Source organism: Amia ocellicauda, chromosome 5 (assembly GCF_036373705.1).
Source record: "Amia ocellicauda isolate fAmiCal2 chromosome 5, fAmiCal2.hap1, whole genome shotgun sequence".
NCBI lineage: Eukaryota > Metazoa > Chordata > Actinopteri > Amiiformes > Amiidae > Amia > Amia ocellicauda.
Genome location: NC_089854.1, coordinates 34,698,547 through 34,723,910, shown reverse-complemented (window position 1 = coordinate 34,723,910; position 25,364 = coordinate 34,698,547). Strand labels below are relative to the sequence as shown.

At 36.7% G+C, this 25,364-nt stretch overlaps 1 protein-coding gene across 1 annotated transcript in view; it reads left to right on the top strand.

Moving 5' to 3' along the window:
- The window catches only part of sap30bp (SAP30 binding protein), a 48,914-nt gene extending 23,550 nt beyond the window's left edge, over nucleotides 1-25,364 (top strand). Inside the window, exons 5-11 of the mRNA XM_066704907.1 lie at nucleotides 10,291-10,379; nucleotides 16,990-17,081; nucleotides 17,774-17,834; nucleotides 18,547-18,598; nucleotides 19,266-19,324; nucleotides 22,999-23,083; nucleotides 24,539-25,364. Of these exons, the coding sequence (XP_066561004.1) occupies nucleotides 10,291-10,379; nucleotides 16,990-17,081; nucleotides 17,774-17,834; nucleotides 18,547-18,598; nucleotides 19,266-19,324; nucleotides 22,999-23,083; nucleotides 24,539-24,717 (617 nt within the window). The 3' untranslated portion in view covers nucleotides 24,718-25,364. The remainder of the gene's footprint in view (nucleotides 1-10,290; nucleotides 10,380-16,989; nucleotides 17,082-17,773; nucleotides 17,835-18,546; nucleotides 18,599-19,265; nucleotides 19,325-22,998; nucleotides 23,084-24,538) is intronic.

The following is a 25,364-nucleotide window of genomic DNA, read 5'->3' as shown; positions in this document are numbered from 1 at the left end:
GTATTTTGCCTATATACTATACCAACTTATTTTACAGCTACACCACTGAAGGTACCTATTAAACATGCAGGATCCTGGCCCTGGAGGAGTGGAATTACTTATTAACGGGTTATATTTGGTGTATTTAAAATTTAGCCTGTGTATTAATCTCTGCATATGTAAGCTTAGTACTGAAAACATGTACTTGTTCCTAACTGTGACACATACCTTTTAATTGTTTTATCTCCCCTTTACCCCTTTGCTATTGAATTATGGGATAGGCTGCACCACTATTCATAATTGGCAGTGATCAGTTTGCGGTGCGTCATTCCTTTCTTCAGGTCAACAGGGGAGTGTGTGACACACTCCTTTATTGCTGTGTGTGCATGTTCAGTGAGAATGTGGTTACCCAGGACTCTCCATCCTCTGAAACAAACCTGTTGTCATTGCATGAGTCAGAAGAGCCCAGCAAACTCTTTCATTTGTAAATAGGTTTAATCCAAAATATGGGTTCCAAATCTCCCCCCTTCCTATAATTTCCAAGAGAAGTTTGTAATCACCCCTTTTGTTCTTTATCCTTTACAATTTGTATTCCCGTTTTTAGCAGTTATGGCTTTTATAATACACCTGTATATGAAGACATTTCTCATACTTTTTTTTTTGTTTGTAGTCATCTATATGTTATGATATAAATCTGAACATGACAAACATTATTTTTAAAGTTATGCACACAATAATATCGCTGTATACAGGCGTTATACTGTTATTGGCACCTGTTCATTCTAACCAACATTTGATATTTGATCATTTGTTTATTTAGTATATTTTGGTTGTACTCAAGTTTAATGTGATGGACCCAAATAAAAGTTGTTTTAAGTAAATTTATTACAATATCTATATTTTTAACTGGTTCCACTGAGCGCTGAGGTAATTCTAGTTACATGCCTAACTACTGGAAGTTTAAATTCTAAGATTCAAAGGTACCTTCAGTAGCCAGGTCTTCAGAAACCATTCTGTGTTTTGTTTAGCCAACATATATCAATGATCTAGATTTATCTCTTAATTAAATGTCCATATTTATTGTCTGTAGTTATGTTATTCATATTATGGACTAACATTTACAGATTTGTGACTGTGGTGTTAAAGATTTGTTTTTGCTTAAGTGACCTGCAGTTATTTTCATTGGCTTGTTTATAGTTTGTGCATATTTATAATAATTTTACATTTTCTTTTCAGTCTTTTTTAAATTTCATCAGCCTGTCTCTCATTCTGCCCTGTAATATGGGGTCTTAATTTTCCCATGGTAGTGTTATGGAGGCCGTTCCCTTGATTTATTCACAGCAGTTTGCTTTAGGCTTCTATCAGGAAACTGTCATACTAGATATCACACACAGACAGCTGTACTGCCAGGTGAAGTACAATACCCCCTCCTTAGCTGTTCTTTGCCTTACATTCTTCTAAAACATCTCCCCTTTCAATTAATCAACAACTTTCAAAGCCATTTCTTTTCATTCTTAAAAGGTAATCTTTACTAATATTGAGCTGAAACCAAGTAGGGAAGAAATAGGAAGTTGGATTCGTGAGTTGCTCTTTTTGAGACACAAACTGGTTCTAGGAAGAATGTTATTGAACCCACTTAGTGCACTTTGTTTTTATAATGTCCAATAGAGTAGTCTAAAGTATTTTGAAAAGCAAGGCAACAGTCTGCTGTTTGGGTAGAAATCTGTTACAGGGTAAGATAATAGAGGTTTCAAGACTTTCGCAGTGGGACTTGTAGTCCTCTCATCTAACAACTGACACAAATTATAAGGGGAAGAAACATCTACGGAAAAGGATAATGAAACATTTGATTATATGCCATGTGTTGTCATCCCCCGTCCCCCGTTCCTTCAGTGACATGTGCACGGATTCCAGAAACTAGTATATTTTGGGAGGGTGACTTGCTTTTTGAAGGGGGGGGGGTAATGTAGGAATTCATTTGGAAAGGCCCTGAAGATGTGCTTTGTTCAGCCACACAAAGACAGCGCTGAGTCTGGCGTTCTTTGCCAGGGTGTAAATGGGGCCTGCAATCAGTCTTGTGGTCAGACTGTCTATGGGATCATTGTTTTGGGCACCATAAAAATCCAGCCCTGCCCAGGCCAGAGCTCCCCAGGCTGGTCCTGCCAGTGACTCACTGAGCCGGAGCTGCTGTGTTTGGGAAAGGTGTGGGTCACAAAGTGCTGGGGAACTGAATGATCATTCTCTGTTTACAAGGTGATACTTTGCCGCCGATGATGCTTTCTAAGAGACTCTTTGCTCACAGTCTGTCCTAATAACTAATAACAGTCTAATCCAAGGCAAGGTAGCTCCAGTTCCTGAGGCCTATGCCTGTCCAAGTCAGTGCTGTTTCATTATTAATAATAATGTTGAGTTTTAGCACAGGACCGGTACATTTAGTGCTGTGCATAGCTTCGATTTTTTTATTTATTTAGATAAAATACATTAATCATCATTAATTATTATTATAGTTATTATTCTACCTCTAATAAAGAGGTTGTCTGCTTAGTCTGTACAGATTTGTATGCAGAGTATTAAAATATCCCCCAAATTCCTTTCAACACTCCCATTTATGGATTTATACATTACAAGATCTAGGGCTGGGCGCTATCAACAAAAATCAGTATCGCTATAAGTGGACCCAATTACCTCTAACAATATATATCTCAATAACTTTGTGTTTAAAAAAAAAAAAAGGCTGAGTACAATTGTGCCATATTCCAATGCAGTTAAGACATTCTGCTAACTAAATTAGTGCAATTAACACTAAGACGTACACAGGACAATGCATAATCAACTTTATGAAACATTTGAAAGCTACATATGTATAAATGAACCACAAATGAAGCTTGAAATAACTAGACCCACTGTATGGCTAACCAGCCCTTATACTGTTGTAAAGGCTGTTAACAGCTTACCAACTCACAAGTTGCTGGCAAGGAAAACCAAAATGTTACCCTTTTCTAGTTTTACAGATGATTTGAGACATTTAAAAAATGTTGCCTCCAGTACTGAAGACTATCTTTTTGCAAAAATAGAGGGAGACAAAAGTTCGGGCTAGGGCTGTGTGAAATCACCAGTAATGAATATTGTGATAAGTGACCACATTAACCTTGATCACAATAAGGTTATATATATATATATATATATATATATGTCTGTGTATAGTTGTGCTATTTTTCAATGCAGTTATAATCTTTGCAAACTTAATCACTGTAACAAAACAAAAAAATCAGAACAATGCAAAATTAACTTTATTGAACATGTATCTCTTCGTACTGGAATAGAATATATATATATATATATATATATATATATATATATATATATATATAAAAAATAACTGGGCCTACTCTTCAGCCTGTTCTTATGCTATTGTTGGTGTTATGTTGGTTTTCCTTGCCAAAAACTTAGTGTTAACTTTTTCTGGTTTAAATGAGTACTGTACTTTAAATTGAGTGACAGGGTCCAATCCCTTGGTTCACGGCGACTTTTGCCTTAAAGAATGGGAGTGACCGATTATTTTCGGTGCTGCCTGGCGGAACAAATGGCTCCTGCAGCACAACATCAGACACATCATCAGGATTGGCCTTTTTAAGTTACCAGTAGAAGGAGGATAAAAACAAAGGAGTACAAGATAATGTTTGAAATGAGGTTTTAAATACTTGTATTTTTACATACATTTGGTATATTAATGTTTGTTCATGTACGATTGATTTAATAGTGAGTTATAATCATAAGAGACAGCTGCACTAAGTTTTGGTCTCCCATTGAGAACGAACGTTCCACGCTCAGAGTTGCGACCTCTACTAGTGTTGTGTGAGGATGTTTTGTTACCGCACATACCGCGGTATGGAACATTTAGGAGGTAGATTATTGAATACCGTGGTAACAATAAATTTGATGTAAGTCTCCCAGCCCTAACAAGATCCCTGCCCCAGTGTACAAGAAGAAAGCAGAAACTTTCAGGGATCGTGGTACGTCTGCACCTCTGTTTTGTTGTGAGTTTTTTGTTCGTTTTTGCGTTTGCTCTGCACGTGTGAGCTTATTTGAGGTGCCTCAAAGTTTTGAACCATGATTTTGTGTGCCCCCCTGTGCCTGACTTTGCTTCTCTAGCATGTGCTGTGCTGTGATTATTGTTTTACTTTTAAGAGGCCTGCGGGCCTATGAGTCCCACTAGGCAAAGCCAGACAGGCTTGTGTTAGGGCAGTCACTCACTCCGGTTGAGCCTAGCAGGGCTGGGCTTGGCTTGGCTGGGCAAGGTTGGGAGGGAGCGGTCACAGGTTGTTAGCAATGTTTACCTGAGCAGGTGATGACTTATTTTATAGCTTGTGGCATCACAAGCCTGTTTGGATTGGGGTGTGGCTGGCACAGAGACAGCAGGAAATATTGTTTTACACCCCTAAGAACACTCAGTTATTCAGTATGACCAATAAGCAGGATGTGGTATGGTTTGGGAATATCAGAGACAAAAATCATTACACACCTCTGCTCAGGGAACTCCTGTCTTCAAAACCTCCGCAGCATTTACAACCCGCTATACCAAAAGGCCACTCCTCTGACATTTCGGAGTTGAATGCTACCAGCTTCAGGAGGTTTACAATATAGACCCTGTTATACTAGCAACCATTTCATTTTTGATGCATCTTTATGCCTCAAACCATACAAAAAAAAGAAAAACACATGCAGGTATTCAAGTTTAAAGTGAGTTTTTACAGACCACACCTGTATAATTAACCTGTCTGCAGTTCAACCTATGAATTATCAACAGTACAACACTTCTTTACACTGCCCATTAAAGAAGATTGGATCATTCTGAGTGTTACACATTTGCTATTTTGAGCATGCTATAGTTTCACTGTGTTGTACTATTATTAATTGTAACTGAATTTTGTATTTTATGTATTACAATGTGTGTGAGCATGACTGTATGTAGATTTTTACCTTCTTACTGAAGGCAATTCGACTTGGAAAAGGATGTCACACTAGTATTTTATTGTAACCATATTAGAACAATGCACTAGGGATCATTTTAAAATGGAAAGTTTAACGCCTACATTAAGGAAATATTTAGCACTGTGGCAGGGATTCCCGATTTAACATTTAAAATAATATGCAGATTTTCAGTTTATTATTCCAGTTCAAGAGAAATTAAACTAAGCAGGTAAAATTCTGTATGTTAATATATCCTAATTTTATAATGCAAGAAAAGCTACAGTACCCTGTGAAAAGATCTGTGAAAGATGACAGCCAGGAGGTTTGTGAGGGGAAACAAATTGGGATAGTCCGTGCCTCAGTTTGGGGATAATCCTTGCCTTGAATTTTGTCAACAGTCAAATTTGTTTAAGACCACAGAAGGGTACAACGAAAACAAACTTGCAAATTAAATGCATTTCAAAGATGTCAAGCCCTTTTAATTACTGGTTTGGAAATCCTATTACATGAAATATTCTGTTAACTTCTGTTTTTAAAAGTTGGCGATTTAAAATAATTCCTGAGAGAAGCTAATATCACGTGTTGTGCAAAAATGCACCCATTGAGAAACATGGCTTATCAACCAATAAACATGTGTTTTACTAAAACACTAAACCAATTTGAAAGCTGTGCTGCATTTGAGTATCCATGGTTTTAGTTAGTGTTTATACATGACTGAAGATTACCGTATACTATGGTATTGATGCATGTTTTTTCCGAAAAGCAAATTAAATAGCTTTTCATAATTCACAATAGCAATTAAAATAAAGAAAAGCAGTAAATGTTCACTGAAGGTGTTGACTGGATATCCGCAAACAAAAACTGTCTCCAAATGACAAGCAAGCTCAGATCACAGTGAAAAATTTATAGAAAATTAGTGGAAAAAATGCACCTCCCAGTCGATGTTGGTTAAAACCAACTTTACATGATATTTACAAAACTATTTCAAATCGTACATTGTGTTTTGACTGATTCTTATTGCAATGCTTTTAACATATGTATTAAATAAGTTATACTTTCAAGTGCATTTTTAAATACAGCTGTGCTGCCTGATATATAACCACTGTTTGGATTGGCAGTATTGAGCACTGAGGAGGACTTGAAAAGTGGGTGAAAAATGCTAATTTAAGCAAGAGCAGCACTTAATAATACTTGATTTATATAGCACCCTTCATACAAACAGGGTAAAACAGATGGAACACTCTTATTCTTTGATGTATAGAACATGCACATTTTTCTATGTGTGTGAAATTGTTAATATACCTTGTGCTTTGTTCTAATATGCATGTTCTACACATTTTTCCTTTATTCTTTGATTTGTGGTTATTTATGATGAAAATTAGTTTATTATGTAAAACTCCTGCCTTCAGTGCATATTTGAAATGAAACAATTTCTTTCTGACAGGGAGAGATTTGAGGGATCCATGCTAGAGAATGTCTGTTTTGCATGCTAACAAAAAAGTATTTTGGTAATTTGCTTCCTAGTTATCAGTATCAGACCCAAAAAACCTGTATCAGTCGGGCTCTGATCACGATGCCAAGTCAGAAGACAAATGAAATGAAACGCACCTCAACACACTCCAAATGTATATACCTCGATCAATTTCCAACACTATTTCAATAGAGAAATTATTTTGGCCTTCCTGATTGAGTTTAACCTAGAAATTTGCCCTCCAGACATTAAAGTTTGTGCACCCATGTTGTAGAGGATTGAATGGTATTGTAAGTGTAAATTACATGAGACAGTCAGTCCCAGACAGATTCAAAGATAGTGCTGGGTTCACATCAATCTACACATATGCTGTACCAAATTTAGTTTTAGGTACAGATTCTGTAAGGTAGAAACTCAATGAAGCTTGCTGATATTTCTGCCTGTTGAAGTCAGCTTGGCTAGACTTGTAAGCAGTAAAGCAGAATGCCTTAGCAACATAAACAAGTAATAACATGGTTTCAGAGATCACCTGGGGAAAGGTTCAATAAGGTTTACTTACATCAACCAAAAATATGCGTGTCCCCTGCAAACTTTAGCTGGATTTTCAGTTGAGAAGGAATTCACTCCCTGTAAAGAAACCTTTAATTTCTGGAAGAAAATATATTTTTGTGGTCTTATTTTTTTTATGATCTGAAGAACATCAATTAAACCTCTTGAAATTAATGATTTCATTAACCATTTTATGTTTTGGATTAAACAATCAAGAGTAATACCTTTTGTGTAAAACCTAGCTTTAATGTTTTATTTTTATTAATTAATTAATTTTTATTCATTCAACTGCCTAAACTGAGTCAAAGAAGGCATGTTCCTAACAGATTCTCCAATCAAAGTCCTTTCCTATCGGATAACTATTTTTATAGATGAACAAATTTGCATTCCTTTTGAATTACAAGGTGTTCCATTACACAGTATGGGTAAAACTGCTTAATTTGACCCAGAGCTGAATTTTGTGCTCTTGTGTGTGCAATGGCCTATTATACGGAAACGCCAAAACGCATTGCTCCAAGCTGTTCTGTCTTTGTTTATGGATTGTGTCACCAGGGGCACCTGGTTTGAGCAGGCTGTCTTCCTGGGTGGTCAGTGCCATCACCCAGGCCTATTTGGCATATAGGCTACCCAAGGGGACTTCTGGCTATTCAACAAGGGCTATTACAGCCTCTTGTGATTTTGTTTCAGGAAGTGTGCATTAGGAAGTGTGCAGTGCTGCTGTGTGTCCCTTCACACATTTTCTAGATTGTAACATCTGAATGTGGTGGACCCACAGTGTCCTGTCTTTGGCACTAAATGGGTCCTCTCCTTGAATCCAAACCGACTGTAGCTCCATTACTGTTTGGATGTGACCCTGACTTCACAGGCAGCAGAGACTGACCTGTTGGGAGTTCCTTGCTTATGCCTTGTGCTGTGAGTATTTCTGGCAACCGCTGCATTATACCTACCCATACTGCGTAATGGAACATCTCCCAGTTGAACAGGGGAGGGGCACACAGTGAGCACACTTCTCTACATGCTGTGATATGCTGGAGGAACTGGTCCCAGCATGCAGTGTGTGAGGTGACCTTTCGACTATGCAAAATTCAACTCCCGGTCAAACAAAGCTGTTTTACCCATATTACACAAGAGAATATCTCTCTTTCAGGGAACATTTTCTTGTGCTGCCCCTCCCCAAGAGTCCTATAGACTCAAGTTCTCATGGAGTAAAGGGAAAATGGAAACTGCACAGATACCTCCTTGAGAGATGTAGTGTCGCATAAAAAAATGCAGAGCCTCCAGTCATAAAAAGGCTGCCTTCCGAGACGAGCCCTGACACTCCCAGTGCTGCTCAGTGATGAGGCATGTCCGGATCCGTTACAACACGTCTCCACTGTTACTGCTCTCCATCACAAGCTCCTTATAGTTTTCTTGTGTTTAAGACTGCTGCTGTTTTTTCCACATGATCTTTGACTCCATGTCCACTAAAATCCATTTGTCTTCAGATACTCCTTTAAGGAGCCTGGAGCACTCCTCTTGCTAGTATAGTATTTCTGAAACTGTTTTGTCCATCTCACCCAGATCTCTCCATTTCTTCTGTAATTTGATCTTCCCATCAGACCACACAGTCCCCCCCCTTTCCTCTAAAATGTAATCACTGGACCGTATTGTCTCCTAATTCTTTAGCTTTCAACTTGTTATCCCCCAACACTTATTTGGATTCACCCAAACTACTTTGTATTCACCACAAACTTTTGAGCTCCAAAGGCTGTATATATTATCATCCTAATAACTTTCTAAGGTTAATGTCTTGATTCAAGGCAGCTTAATAAGGTATAAAGTGTAAATGCATTGGATTTATATACTTCATATTAAGTCATGGAACTGCAATAAGTTACATTGTCCAGGAAAAAGTACAAACACTATTTTGTGTTTAAAATAGATTTACAGTAAATTACAAAATGCAGTGTAGCCTATACAGAGATTTATATAACTGAGACAGCCTACCATTGATTATCCATTGATGGGGGTGCTGCTTGGGTTCTTGACTTCCTTCTCTTAAAGCCTAAGTGTCAGGTAACAACAAAAATACTTTCCAGTGTTCATTGTTTTACATCCCTCCTCCACAGCAAACAAACACCATTGCAGCAGCTCCTTGATTCATTAGTTTGGGGTGGAGGCATTTCTGATGTTCTCATCCCCACTTCATACCAGTCAAGTGAGTCTAGGCCAAAACCTACTCTAGAATCTAATATGACCTCTATATGAAGTTGTCCAAACTACTAAATGGAATATTTAGTTTTTACTTGTTAAGTCCACGAACAGAGAATCCATTATTATTTTGTAAGCTATGTAGCTTGAACTTTGATTTTCTGGGAATCATCCACATGCTTGACTAACCAGTAGCTCTTTGAAATGTTTGGTGTGTATCAAGAATTGTCGATAAACTGACATATGGCACTGAGTTTGAATTGTCCTTTCAATCTGTAACACAACCAACTTTTGATAGGATAAGAAAGATGTCTGGAAAGAGTATCCGTAGCATTTAAACCTACAGAATTATTTTGGATTCAGTCATCTTGTACAAGTATTCCAAAAAGAACAACCATCAGCCCATGTTACTGGTTAACCCATGTCCACATAAGCAAGGTATTAATTGGTCTCCTAACCTGGTCATGAAAATCCCTAGTGCAGTTGATTTGATAGGTCACCCTAAATCTCCAATTTCCAAAGACTGGGAACACAAGCTAGTTACGGATCAGTTAAGCCAGTTACCTCTCCAAAAAGGAAATCTGGTTCTTGAAAGTTATTCAGGTATTTGTTCAAACTATCTCTTAATTAGCACATTCACCAGAACATCGGTTTAATTGATCAGAATTAATTTTTTCCAAGACATTATGAAGTGTTATTTTCTGGGTGATCTATACATCCTGTTGGAGAGGTGCTTTCTAGGGTTGGAAAAGTAAAAAAAAAAAAAAAAAAAACACGTTAAGGTGTGCATACAAAGTAAAGGGACCGGAGCCAGATTGCGCCTTTAATCTGGGATGCATTATATTGTATTGCATTTCTGAGAAATAATTACATAATGCGACTATTAGCCCCAGAATCCACATTGAGGAGAACATGTTTAATGTAATGCACTCTATCCATATCAATATGGGATAATTCCATTGTTATTTTATCAGTTAAGGTTAATTTACCACTATTACCAAATGCACCTGTAGAGTCATGTAGGACAAATGCAGTCCCTCATGATTTTGTCAGATGGTATCCTAGGTTTAATCCATAATCAATCAATGTAACATTTAAGACTACGCTGATCTGTAATTTGTACTTTGCAGCTCAATTCTCAGAGAGGGTGCGGAACATGTCCCCTGATGAAATCCGAATTCCTCCCGAGCCCCCGGGACGCTGCCCCGTCCATCTCCAGGTCAGTACTGAACTCTTCTTACAGGGAGGTCACTGGCTTCAGAATCCCATGCTTCTGGTTAATACGTTTACCATAGATAGCTGGAACAGTAGCTGGTTGTCAATTGATATAAAGGGAGCTATTTTATTATGTTGTGTAGCATTCCATTTATTGTAGGGCAGTACGCGTTCCAAAATCAGTTCAAATATTTTATTATAAGTTTAAACCACATGTAACCCTAATAAAAATAAGTGTATATATTTTTATTTGTTCTCCAATATATTAGTCATTCTGTTTATTCACCTTTTAAGGTTTGCACAAGCGTTCTTTCACATGATCACACAACCAATTTAAATATGCTTAAAAAAACAGCTTATTAGATTTATTACCAGCCACTGTGTCCAGTTTAGGTCCCTGTCTTTTTATGCAACTTTATCAATTCTAACCTCAACTTTATCAATTCTAACCTCCCTGCAGCCACTTTAGTTGAATCCACAATTAAGAAATTGGCACATTACGCTTTGAATAATTAGAAAAATAAAACTAATTAGAATTTGTATAAATGGAAAATAAGTAAATTGATGCATTAAAGAAACGGAGACCTCTAAACAAAGTCAAAGACATCACAATCAAAACATTTAAAAGCGTGAATGCGCATATTTTGCATAACCTTATTTTGCAAGTTATCTTTGATACCCACTTGAAAGTCATCAATAAAAATAAAAAAATAAAAGTAAACCAGACCTCATATACAGACCAATCAGTCTCACCTGCATCACCTGTAAAATGTTGGAAAAAATTATTAGACAGAAAATAGAAGAGCATCTTAATGAAAACCATATTCTTGGAGATAGTCAACATGGGTTTAGACGAGGCAGATCATGTCTGACTAATGTATTAGAATTTGTTGAACATGCAACTGCAGCTGTAGATCATGTGAAAGCATATGATATGATATACTTAGATTTTCAAAAAGCTTTTGATAAGGATCCACAGCAAAGACTGATCCTCAAATTGGAACCTGTAGGCATTCAGGGTAATGTTAGTAGATGGATTATGAACAGGTTGATGTATAAGGAAGCAGAGGGTGTCGATTAGAGGAGTTGCTTCTAACTGGAGTGAGGTTGTTAGTGGAGTTCCACAGGGATCAGTACTAGGGCCTTTGCTTTTTCTAATCTATATTAATGATCTGGACTCCGGGATAGTTAGCAAACTTGTCAAATTTGCAGATGATACTAAAATAGGTGGCTCAGCAGATACAATCTTGGCAGCACAGGTTATTCAAAGGGACTTAAATAATATTCAGTTGTGGGCCGACACCTAGCAGATGAAATTCAATGTGGACAAGTGCAAGGTAATAAATGCAGGTAACAAAAATGTCCACTATAATTACACTATGGGAGGTACAGATCTAGATGAAGTAACGCATGAGAAAGACCTAGGAGTCTATGTGGACTCCTCACTTTCTCCATCCAAGAAATGTGGGGAAGCAATAAAAAAGGCAAACAGAATGTTAGGGTATATTGTCAAAAGTGTAGAATTGAGAACAAGGGCAGTGATGTTCAGACTGTACAATGCACTAGTTAGACCTCATCTGGATACTGTGTGCAGTTCTGGGCTCCACACTTCAAGAAGGATATCGCTGCTTTAGAGGCAGTTCAGAGGAGAGCAACCAGACTTATTCCAGATCTGAAGGGAAAGTCCTACTCGGAGAGACTGAGGGAACTGAACCTTTACACCCTGGAACAGAGGAGACTATGTGGGGACTTGATCCAAGTCTTCAAAATCATGAAGAGCATCGACCACATCAAACCAGAGGAGCTTTTCCAGATCTGCAGGGACACACGCACCCGGGACACAAATGGAAATTGGGCTTCAAGGCATTAAAAATGGAAAACAGGAGACACTTCTTTACACAGAGAGTCGTCACAATCTGGAATAAACTACCCAGCGATGTGGTAGAAGCTGAAAGTTTGGGAACATTTAAAAATAGACTGGATAGGATCCTTGGATCACTTAGATATTAATGAACACCAAACGAGCACGATGGGTCGAATGGCCTCCTTTCGTTTGTAAACTTTCTTATGTTCTTATGACATTTATCCTCATAGAAACTGAAAATGTAAGGTGGAGATTAACGGCTATAGGGAAAGAAAGTTATGAACACCAACAAGATGTTATTTTACACATTAATTTGCCACCTGAGCCATGCATAACACATGGGGCAGTTTGTATTCTGCAGTTGAATATATTTTTCTGAATATATCCCTTTTTACAGAAACTCAATGCACAAGGAAATGCACATTTCACCAAACAGTGTAGTGTTAAAGCACTTTCAGACATTGATTTACAGATGTTCAGCGATTTAAATTAGTTTGTATTAAAGCTGAAGAACTTCCCAATTTAACAAAGCAAAACAATTTGATAAATGGTAGATGCTGAAAGAAATGTTATGGCCAGTTCTTTAGAGAACAATGTCAGTCTCGGACAGAAGGCAGGGTTAACCAACTGACGATGCTGAAATTGATTGCACAGTACTTGAAATTGTGACTTAAATATACGTTTTATATTTAAATGAATGTCTCTTGATGCTGCAGCATCAACATGGCAGTGTGCCTAATTGAAATGATTTAAAGGAATCGGGAGACAATGAATCAATAATTGGAATATTTTAATTAAGCAGACTTCATGAACACTTTGCACTGGGAGGAATGTAGCGCAACCTTAGAAAGCAGGGCACATAAAATGCAGGGACCTCTCTATAAGGAATAAATTAGGCCCCTAAGCTTCCTTACTGTGGTACGTGCACACAGGTTTTGAGTATATCATTTGCAGAATTCTTCCATTTACTGATCGTTTGTAGCAGTGTATTGTAATACAAGAAAAAGGCTGCTCTGAGCATGTCAATATTTGCATTACCCGCACATTGCCATTATCAAACTGTAGGGGAAGGAGCTGTATCCTGTCTTGCACAATTTTAAGCTTAATCATTAATTGCAGTAACACTATAGCTTTACATTTTGATAGTGGTTAACAAAAGTTTGTACCCCTTCCAGTCTCTCTGGTCTCTATTCATGCCTGTATTATTTCCTTTGAAAGTATGAACAATTACTCTTCTCTCTTGCTGGATCAGTCAGATTCCTTAATTTCACACTCAGAATTGTCTCTCACTGCTGTTCAATTTGTGAGTCAGACACCTCAGCACTGGTTACACTATATCTCTCAAAAACATCCTAATAATCAAATCAGTTTGACTGAGTTTTCGTAAGGTATATGCATGTCCTGAGTAGCATGGATGTTGTGAATTAAATCACTTAACATGGGTAGTATCATGTGCAAAAGCTGCCAATATCATAATGAATTGTATTGGCGTTTTGTTTGGTGTATTGATGTCCCGTAACCAGTGCTAGGACTGTGACCGGTCTAAACTGCCTGGAGCTGAAACCCAACTGATAAGGAAAAAGATAATTTAATCAGTGGTGCCAATTCAAGATTTATTGGCATTCTTTGTCGATTCTTCTTGGTCCTGTCCCATGTTTACCTTGCCAAACTCAACCACTTGAAATGTCCTTGTAAAAGATCATAAAAGAGGAATGAAGCAATGCCTATGCCATTTCTGTATTTTATTAAATTGAGTCTTAGTGAAGAGAGAATGTTTTTGGTGTTCTAATAGGCACATTTACAGTGCCATTTCTGATCTGGATCAAATGCATCGGTAGCATTTGATCAGGATCAGAAATAACAGTGTAAATGCTCGGAGATTGGATCAAATCTACCTCTCAATGAGATGGTACGGATCCGGATCAAATGCATCGGTAGCATTTGATCCTGGCAGTGTAAATGCTCGACCGACTCAAGTTCCACTATGCACTGTGGTGGCATGTTTTAGAGACAGAGGGGCAGACAAAGAGTGGAGCAGATAAGAGAACTTCCCTACTGCCCATATTATAAATACAATATTGTTAAAATTAACACTAAATCCCTGCTAACTGGGATGTTAGCTGGGATGGCTTGTTACTTTGTTAGCAAAAATATATAATTGTATTTTTATTTTCAATGCTTCGGTTGTGAAAAAATATGCAAGTGCGTTGGTTTTACTGGTTATAACAATTCGTAACAAGATACATACAATTTTCGATACAGTGCTGTGTTCTAAAATACTAATTTAATATACATATAATTTAAGTTTGGTTGAACTTTTTAACGCGGCAGCATTTTAAAGGCTGGCGGCAGACATGCTTCAGAGGAGCAGTTAAGAGGCACTTCCCTTATTACAAATCAAATATTGTTTAAATTAAATGGCTCATTACTTTATCTTCGCAAAAAAAATTATTACAATTTTAATTTAAAATGCTTCGGCTGTGAAACATATGCAATTGCGTTGGTTTTACTTGTTAGAATAATTTGCAACGATAATTGTAGTTTTTGATATAGCCATGCTTTAAAGGACTAATTTAATATGCATATAATGAAGTTTGGACTTGCGTGCTAGTGCACATGTGAGGACCCCTGTGGAAGCTGAAAGTTGATCCTGATCAGAAATGGCAGTGTAAATGTGCCTAATGTAGAAATGTGGTGTTATGGATATTAAACCCTGACTTCAGCACAATCTACTATCCATATACTAGTGATGTAACTATTGCAAATTATGTCATTATGAATTTCCACATTTGCTCGCTTTTTTTTTTTTTACTTTTAATTTACTTTAATTAGGATGTGTGTGTGTGTGTAATATATATATATATATATATATATATATATATATATATATATATATATATATATATATATATATATATATATATATATATATATATACATTTCTAATATACTTTTCAATTTATAATATACATTAAAATGACTAAGTTGCCCTGGATAAGGGTCTCTGCAAATAAATTAATCAGTCCATAAATAAATAAACCACAGTAATCTGTCAAGGACCAAAAATGTGATTTATGCTTCTTTACATGTTACATGTGCTACATCATATTAGCAGAAAGACAACTGGGCATGTCCCCTCTCAATTGCATGGTGATTGTTGCTTTTTAAATTAAATGTAAACTTACCCTTTTGATTGTTGGATTGTTTCCTTAAGTATTAATCTGTAGTTGGAAAGATTAATAACTTTTAAAAGTTACTTTTATACTAGAATCGATCTGGAAGAGTGGTAGATATTTTACTTATACACTATAGCAACACACCATAATTTTAGAAACCATGTCCCCTTTAAGTAAATATCCTAAAAATGTCCAAATGAGAGAGGAATCACATTTGTTATGGTAATTGTGAAAACATTTGTAATGAAAGCAGGATGGCACTGGCCCTCCAGGACCACAGTTTGCCACTTTATTCACTGAATTTTTTGTAATACTGGCAGTTTTAATAAGTTTATGTACATTATTTGAATCCATTCCATGCCTGGGGGATTGGATTGCGCTTAAAGTTAGTGGAATACCTCTGTTTTAACTTGCTATGGCAATCCTGTCCTTATGACTAATTTCCTGTCAAAGATGCACAGGAACACCCTTATACAAAGGAAGGGTGGGTAAAACCATTGTAAATATATTTTTCAGTGGGGACCTAGCAACTTCAAATTGTCATGGTTACCCATCAATGTCAGAACAATTTATAGCTTTTGAAATTTCCTGTTATGCTTGCTTGTTATTGTTTCTATTATATTTTCTTAAGTGATTCCCTGTTTCTTCTTATGATCTTTATGTTCCCCTTCCTTTCTAAAATAAAACTTTCCATAGATGAAAACTTTATCTTAAAGTGAGAACACATTCTGTTTTCTTTTAAGATTTAATGTTCATTATTTTAATTATCTGCCAATTTTCCAGAGTTAGTGTTTAGGTTAAGGGTTATTATTATTATTTTTTTTATAAGGTAACACGTCTCTCAGTCCTAACCAACAAAACCGCAGTAGAACAGAGGGCGTTGGTGTCATAGGGACCTCTTGAGCATGGCTGTTAAATATTACCCCCAGGTATTAAAATGAGTGGCAGCACAATGACCTCTTTCACTGCACATTACCCGGAATTCCCGAGTGTGCAGGGTCAGCCCTGCAGAGACGTACTAACTTCTACCTAATTTAGGCATTTCCTACTCTAACTACTGTCAGAACACTGTTTGTGCTTGGGGTAGACCACACAATAAACTGTTTAAAACTTACCATTAAGAATAACACCAATAATGATAGTTTTTCATATTTATGTTAATTATTTGTTTTGTGGGGCATATACCTTTTATAATTGGTCATTACAGCAAAGCAGGAATTGACTACTGTTGCAGCACTAAACTCACCATACTATTAATAGTATTTAAAAGAGCTTTAAGTTAATGCATTTCAAGTTAAAATGTATATACATTTTTATTGCTGAAGTCTGAGAATATGGCAGTTATTAGTTGCAGGTAGAAGCACAGTTGGTTTTCAGTTTTCAGTCTTCAGCTTTTATTTTTCAAAACAGTTACGAGAAAATGAGTACACAGGCATAAAACTCATCAGTGGAAATATTCACACCTATCTAACTCCAAACCTCAATAAGATATTTTTTCACCTAAAAAGATGCCTTTGATTATTTTATTTATTTTTTGTTCTAATTCTCAGTTATCACTCTCCCTTGTTTTCCAGGAGAAGATTTTCAAACTGTATGAGCGAAAGCTTCATGATGACTTCGACACCAACAATCATATCCAAATGAAAAAGGAGTTCCGAAACCCCAGGTACTGTACCTGTACCTGTTCCCACCTGCGATCAATCCATGTCCCGGCATTTCAGAAGGGAAATGGCAACCACTGAAACCACTATTTCCAACTATATTCACCAAGGGGGATAGGGCCTTAAAGGCAGGCAGGGAGGGCTGACGAGCACCAAATACAGCATCTCTAAATGTTGAAACCAGGTTAAATATTTAAGCTCAGCAATTAATTTCTGAGGAGAAATGCCACTTTATCGGAGGCGATCAATTAGCTGACCTTTGTACAACCAATGTGAGTGTGAAGATGAGCTGTAAGCATGTAACTGTTACTAATAAACATATAGCCATTAGTAAATAGCTATATGTTTATTAGTTACTATATTTAGTTTGAAAAATCAGGCCCTTTACATATATAGAAATCTATAGAAAAGCTGATCTAACTATTTAACCACAGCAAGCAGTGCCATGTATTACTGATAATATGGTAATTCAATAAAACTGGATATGATCTACAATAAGTAAACTGATGTTCAGTACTACAGACAGCTGTACTAAAACTATGCTAACTTATACTGCTGCTACAGTTGTAAGTCCCTTCTAATATTTACATTGATACAGTGGATTGAAACCTTTTTTTATTATTTGTGTGTACTTTTGTCTACTAATTAGTATGCTTAAATATAGTGACTGTTATATTTTTCCTTTTTATATTTCTAGTATTTATGAGAAGCTGATCCAGTTCTGTGGTATTGATGAACTGGGCACAAACTACCCAAAGGTGAAGCACTGTTTTCTTCATTGCAGAGAGACTATTCCTACTTTAATCCAATGCAAAAATAGTGCATTTTTAATTGACTTTAAGTTAAAGAAAATAGGAAAGAGAGGAGAATGAATGAGGTTGAGGTGATCTGTTGTGCAAGTTAGATGAACACAATCAGACCCTGAGGTCATTACACTCCATAGTGTAAGTATGTTTTCTATGCACTCTACTGTAATGATTAATCCTTCAATTAAAATGGATGCTGGATGGCTCATAACATTTTATAAAATCAGTCCGAGGGATTAAACCATTATGTACATTGTTGTGCAATGTACATGTATTTTGCGTGATTAAATTGGTATTTCCTTCAGTGTGCAAGTAAACCTCCCACACTTGCATTGTTCTATAGAAATGCGCTGCTTGTTGATATACAATTATACTAAGTATATTAATTTATTGTGTTTCATATGTATACACATATACATGCAGTCAAATTACATTTTGTAAAAATGTAATGAAACCTTGTGTTTCTGTGATCCTACGGTTTCAGACAGATGTACACAGCTTGATTATCTGCAAATTGCATTGCTCAGGTCTATTGTAAAACTATTCACCTCTGGGATTCTGCATTTTTTAGAGCCAAAGACTTTGAATACTAGATCTTCAGAGTCAATTCAACTGGGTAATTAAAACCTAACAACTGTTTTGATTTTGATCTCTCTTTTTGAAGGACATGTTTGACCCCCATGGATGGTCAGAAGACTCCTACTATGAAGCTCTAGGTACTGTCACTTTTTCCAAAAATTGTTAATTTTTTTTAGTACTAGTAAATGTTTTTTAATAGTAGCGATGAGAACATTTCTGTATTTCCACAGTGTTTGAATAACAATTTACTGTGTCAGCCTAGCTTGCTTATTTGGCTGCTTAATTCGAGATTCTGCTCTTGAGTCTTGGAAATAGAATAGAAAAGGAGGTGCATCTATTTTGATAACTGTTATACCGAGTATTTAAAATGGTTCAACTAGCTTGAGAGATGTGGTGACATTTATCTGAATATTCACTTGAATATGAAACTATCAAAAAATCTAATTACATTCATAATGCAGCACTATCACTCAAGTCTTCAGGTCAAGGAATAGGTTTTTATCCCTAGGCCTATGGTCTGTGGTCTTGGAGTATCTAAAGATCACTAATCTAGACTTAATAAGACCATAATGTGGACAATTATTAAATCAGTTAATTTGTATGTAATCAACACCAGCAGGACCTGTTGCTCTCAAGGATAAAAGTTAGCAAGGTCTACCAATGCCTTCAGTCATGTCAAATACAAGTCCATGCATTGTGACTTGCTGGGGGCTTGGTTGAGAATGTTAACCCTTATTTATGACATAAGGAGAGTTTGAACCATAAGGTGAAATGCATGTGTTGACCTCTCTCTCATCCCTGTAGCTAAAGCTCAGAAAGTGGAAATGGACAAGTTGGAGAAAGCCAAGAAGGAGCGGACAAAGGTGGGCATTTTTTCATTTTTTTCCCCTCCATTCTACCATTTCACCCCCCTTTGACCACATATATTTTGGAAAAACAGCTGCTTGAAGTGGATGAAACGGAACGTGAATAAAAATCTCCTTAAAGGATGATATTCATTCATATGTAACATTTTCCCAGAATTCAAGTAGTTTTGTTCAGCTAAAATATTTTACCCAAAGGACAAAACTTTCCTTTGAACCACTCCCCCTTTTCTTCAGAGCTACATGTACACTTGATCTTTGTGGGCTCTCAAGTAGCTCAACTACTATATGCCACCACTTCATGTACAGGTTGAGCTTAACAGCACTGGTTCCAATATGGACAAATTTCATGCATGCAGTTTTGCTGAGAAACTACTGTGACTTACTAGGCAAATGTTGAGTGTCCAGTATTATCAATGAGGGATGAATCAGTTTTCCCTGTGATGCTTTAGCCTGGCTGTAAGATCACATTTGGGAAAAGTAGTGACCTTACAGCCCATGGAGGATGTGCAAAGACGAACCAATTTCAAATTCAGAGGCCACAGAATGAAATGCTTTCAGTTTGTCCATTTGTATAAAAAACAAAAAAACTTGATGTTTATGTCGTGAGACATGCCTGTTGGGTCTACAGTTCGAGGTATTTTTCTGAAGCCCACTCTCTCACGCTGGAGTGGACAGCCCAGGGCAGTATCCTTGGGAGTCGGGTCCAAGAATGTCACTCGGCAGCTACTTCTCCCTGCCAGCCCTTTAAAAAAGAATGAAGTGTCCGTTATAAGTCATAATTGGAGCTGTGGGATTAACAATGACTAATCGCTTCAGAATGCTCTTTTATCCCAGGCACTTTTGAATGAGCTGTTTCAGAGAAATGCCGTTAAACGCTGGTGTTCATTCTCTTATCACATCTACAGGCAGCAACTAAATCTTTACCCAAAAAGTGAAATACACTGAGGATCATTGGTGATTGAGCTCCTTCCCATTTCAGCCCAATGGAAATTACTTGCTTCAGAACCAGCATGGGGTGGAGGTCTGAAGGTCCTTCTGAGGGTCTTATGAGTTCTGAAATCTGTCAGTCCTGCCACAGAGCAATCATCACACTTTGTCAGCTGTTTCCAAAACTGCCACAGCATTTAGTTTCAGTACCAAACTGAGGGAAATTATAATTATAATTCGCTTTCAGTGAATTAAGAAGTTATCTGTTATATACATTATATTAGTGAGCCATATACAAGTATTTTTTTTTACAAAATACAGGGACAGAGGAATAAACTCTAAAGCCTAGCCAGATGTTTGCAGAAAACTGCCAAGTTATTGGAGAAAAGAAACTACACAGCTGGGTTAAGAGTGAGTTTTGAAGGATCTCCAAATCACCGTTAACGGCCAATCTTTCAACTTGACTTTAACTGTTGAATAAGGTTCCGAAATATAATTGTGAGTGAGTTATATGGCTTAATCTACGGGAAAGGGACAAATTGTAGTCCCCACCTCAAATTAGTATTAAAACATATATAAAATATAAAACATTGACCCATAAACACCAAAATGCATATTTTTAAAATATGCATTTTGGTGTTTATGGGTCAATAGCTACAAATGTCCATTGTCCCCATGTCAAACTCTTGTACAACTTTTTTGGAGTAACTCTGAATTATGGAAATATAATTTTAAGATGTTTTATTATATACATGTTAAAGTATTTAAAGATAAATATTTATACATATATTTAAGTGTGCCAATTCCTGTCCCTAGTTTTATATGTCACTACCATAACAAACGGTGTTTTGCGCCCTAGTTCAAACATACATTAGGTCACCACTTGATCATTTGAAAAAAAGAAGAGGTATTATCATTTTCTAACTTGAGCACATGGTGAGTACATCTTTCAAACAGTTGTTTTAAAAATTACATAAAATGTATGAAAATCATGAGTTAGGTTTATTATTTGTCATTACCGTAACCTGGTTTAACATAAATACATGTATTTGTAAATGAATGAATGTAAATGTCAATTAATGTATGGTTTCGGTCTTCAAAATAAATAGATCAGTATGTGTAGGCCTCAGTTTTTTATACAAATCCAAATATGCTCAAAATTGTCATTACCGTAACAACTTGTTTAGAAAGTTAAAAAGCAGTCATTTTTATGATTGCATGTTCTGAAGTACAAATATTTACAATAAAAAAAGTTTGAGAAGCTGTGCAGTGTTATTTGTCTGTTTAAATGTTTTAAATATAATTTTAAATCTTTAAATGTCATTACCATAACAAGCTGTCCTTATCGTACAGCCTCATCACCATACAAAGGCTATTTTAACAAATACAACTGCAACTGCTGTATCAGGGGTGGTGGTTATACTGTCAAGTAGTTCAGATATGCATGTCTGAAATAAAGAAGTTTCGTATTTTTTCCACTGCTTACTTATTTTACGATAAATATCTATACAAAACCTCATGCATTCTAATTTGTTTAATTTTAATAGTCAATGTCTAAAAGTTTTTCTTCTAAAAACAAATTTTATATTAATATGTAATATTTTAAGATTTAATCAATACGGTGTGTATTTTTCTTTATGCCAGATATTTTATTAGTGTTTTGGTAATGACAAATGCATATGTTTGGAAAAAAAATGAAAACCCGCAAATATATAAAAATATTAACATTAGCTCAACCAAGTAAATTTCCATATAGATAAGAAATACTTCATTCAGATTGTTTCAATGAAAACAAATAACATCAATTAAAAAAAAAATCTTTGGATCAATTTGTCCCATTCCCGTAGAATGGCCCATATACACATTTAGAAAAAGCACAACGCTATTGTAGTCGATGCACAGCCTGATTGACCAAAATAAATTCCCCATTATTTTAGTTTGTTTTACTTCATTTTTGCAAATATTATCCTCCACTGTAGAAATGTAGACAATTGAAATATAAGGGTATAAAATATTTAAATGCTGATTAAATGGTCACATCTTAATTTTTACACTGAAAGTAAGACATCAGTTAAGCCACAGACTCTATACTATGCATCTGTGTGAACATGATTCAGCTTTAATTGTTCCTTTCCTTTGTCTTGATACAGCTTTCAAACAATTTCTTCATGTGACTTTTCTGAGCAAAAACAGAACAGGTCTTGGCCAGCTAATTATTCATATCCATATACCATCGTTCAAATCAAATTATGAAGAAACTACCCTCAGAGCAGCAAGTTTCAACAGTGAACTGTGAATAGGTGCAGAGTCATCAAAATTACCTGCACTGTTGGAAAACAAAGGTGTCTAACTACAGAACATTTTGTACAGTTGATGCCTGCTTAGTGAAAGGAAGATCTTCAGGCTAAGAAAAGGGAGTTCCAACAAGGGGTGTGTTCTCAAGCATTTCATAGAAATCCTCTAGTTACAAAATAAGTTTTACTATTGAAATTCGACGAGCAATTATATCACACACTTGTATAATTTACTCAAAGTTTTAATTAGTTTCTCCCCCAATCCTCATAGTGAAAAAGAGATGTTAATGTGATTGTGAAAGTTTTACAAATAGAATATTTTTCTCTAATTGAATAACAGTTTTGCACCCTGTTAGACCTTGGTGTTTTCTATGGAAGCTATAGACACAGACTGGTAACAGAAATTGCTCATTGAGAACTTGCCAATAAGACAATAAACCTCTCTTTCAGATTGAATTTGTGACAGGCACTAAGAAGGGCACCACCACCAGCGCAGCCGCCACCACAACCAATACTGCCAGTACCACTGCCGCAGGTATGTGAACAGGGAAGGCATACATGCATGCGTCTATTTTTACTGCCTTTGCCATTGGCACTGATAACTGAATGCCAACTTTCTTTGCAATAGCATATTGAAAGGGAATCTACCCATTTGCCTGAAGAGAGAATTATTTGATCAGTTCCTACTACCACTTATGGTCACTTAAAGCATAAATGATACAGAAACTGGACACGTCACAAAAGAATGGTAAGATGTATACTTGGATCTCTCTGGGGTCCGCCCTTTGTAAATCGTCCCCGGGGGTGCGACGAGCATTCTACGTCTACTCTAATCCTGTCTCTCGCATATCTTTTTTTTTTGGTGACACCCCAGAGAGGAGAGGGGGTCCGCATTCCATGCCCTATTACCTGAACCCTGTCCATCATTGGTGAACGGTCTGTCATTTTCTTACAGGGCAGGGCTGTAGCTTTCCAATGATACCAAATACGGGCATATCTGAGAGCGCTAGGCTGCACTCAGCTGTGTGTTTGTGCGAGAGCTCACAGACCGCACATGGGTAAGGCAGGAATAGATGCAATTCACAGACAGAGCAGAAAGACGTGAAACAGCAAGAAAACCAAATGCAAAGTAGAAAAATTGAATCTGGAATCTGTTTATTATTCTTTTTTATAGTTATTACGGTTGTTGGTAGTCTAATTATAAATGGCTGTAATTTCTGTTCTGTATGTCAGATTTGAGTATTTTTTACACAAGTTCATAAGACTTTGAAGTTTCACTGTTCAGTGTCAAGTCTGCCTGGAACACTAAAAAAAAAAAAAAAAAAGGTATTGACAATAAATTCAGTTTTTTCTTATAAGTGCTTTTTTTATTTTTTTTGATATCTGTAATAACTTTGCTGGGGCAACCACAAGTATTTTTTTTTTTTCAGAATCTTCAGTTTGTGCTGAGTAATTCCATATAAGATACTTGGCTTTAATCCTTGTAGTTACAGAGTTACAAGTAAAAATATTACAACAGTATAATCAGGCGAAAATGGGGGGGACCTTAGAGGGTTCAAGTAGGACATCCACCCAAAGAGTAAGCTTCAATCAGAGATCAGGGCTCTCGGCAGCAATTGCCATTGCTCCGATTGGTCTGTAACAGATGAATACCAAAAAAAGCCAGCACAGCAATTTTCTCCTAAAAGTATTTTTTAAACAGGGATGTCTGTTTTAATGTGGTATTGTTTGGCCTTCAGAGGGGTTTGCTATAATTGTTTGAGCTTGTCTTGTGGAGTGTTAGTCTATTAATGACTCACTGTATTAGCACCAGTAGTCCAGTGATAGACCGTATCACCATCTGTTATGTCTATCCAATTGAGCGTTTTAACAATGATCTGTCATTTCTATATGGCCTCTTTGCAATCACTTCAGGATGTAAAAGTGAATGCTGTTTTGGAGTCACTGTATTTTTGCTTTACCCGCCTGTTAACTCTCCCTCTTCATGCAGAGGCCCAGAAGAGGAAGAGCAAGTGGGACTCCGCAGTGCCGGTTACCATCGCCCAGCCCACCATCCTCACCACCACTGCCACCCTGCCCGGTGTTGTGTCTGTCACCACCACTGCCAGCGGCACGAAGACAACCGTGATCTCTGCTGTGGGCACCATCCTCAAGAAGGCCAAGCAGTGATGCCGGCAGGCCAGTCAGCAGTGCTTGGGACTAGCGTGTTCATCTTGGGGGGAGGGGGACTGTCTGGTCTCTCTGGAAAATGAAAGGAAACTTTCCCCACCACACCCTCATTCTCCACTTTCAATCTGTTCCCTGAATGTCAGATGGGTTATTTCTGCAGCCTGTTACCTATGTGAGACCCTCATGCCTTTAACCTTGATATCAATTTTAACCCTTGATGGGGTTTAATAGGAAAGTCCATTGAATATATTGTTCTGAAACTGAGAAAAAACATTGTTTTGTGTGATTAAGTCAGAAGAAATTGGACTGGTATAAATCCTTGACGGGACTTTTTTTTTTTCGTCTTGTAATTTGCGGCCGATTTTCTTTTGAGCTTTCATGGACTTTGATGACAAAGCAAATAAAGTGTGCCCTTTAGAAGAAGCAACACCTTTTATCTTCTAGTATTTAACTGATCATCAACATCTGTATAGTTTCAACGCTACTCTAGAAAAGCTTTGTTTAGGTGTTGCAATGTATACGGTAACTACAACGAGAATCTCAACTGACGCCACGACAATGCCAGAGATCTGACTTTTCTACAACAGAAATTCATATTTTTTTATACATGTATATATTGAGAAAATAAAATCAAAATCCAAACAAAA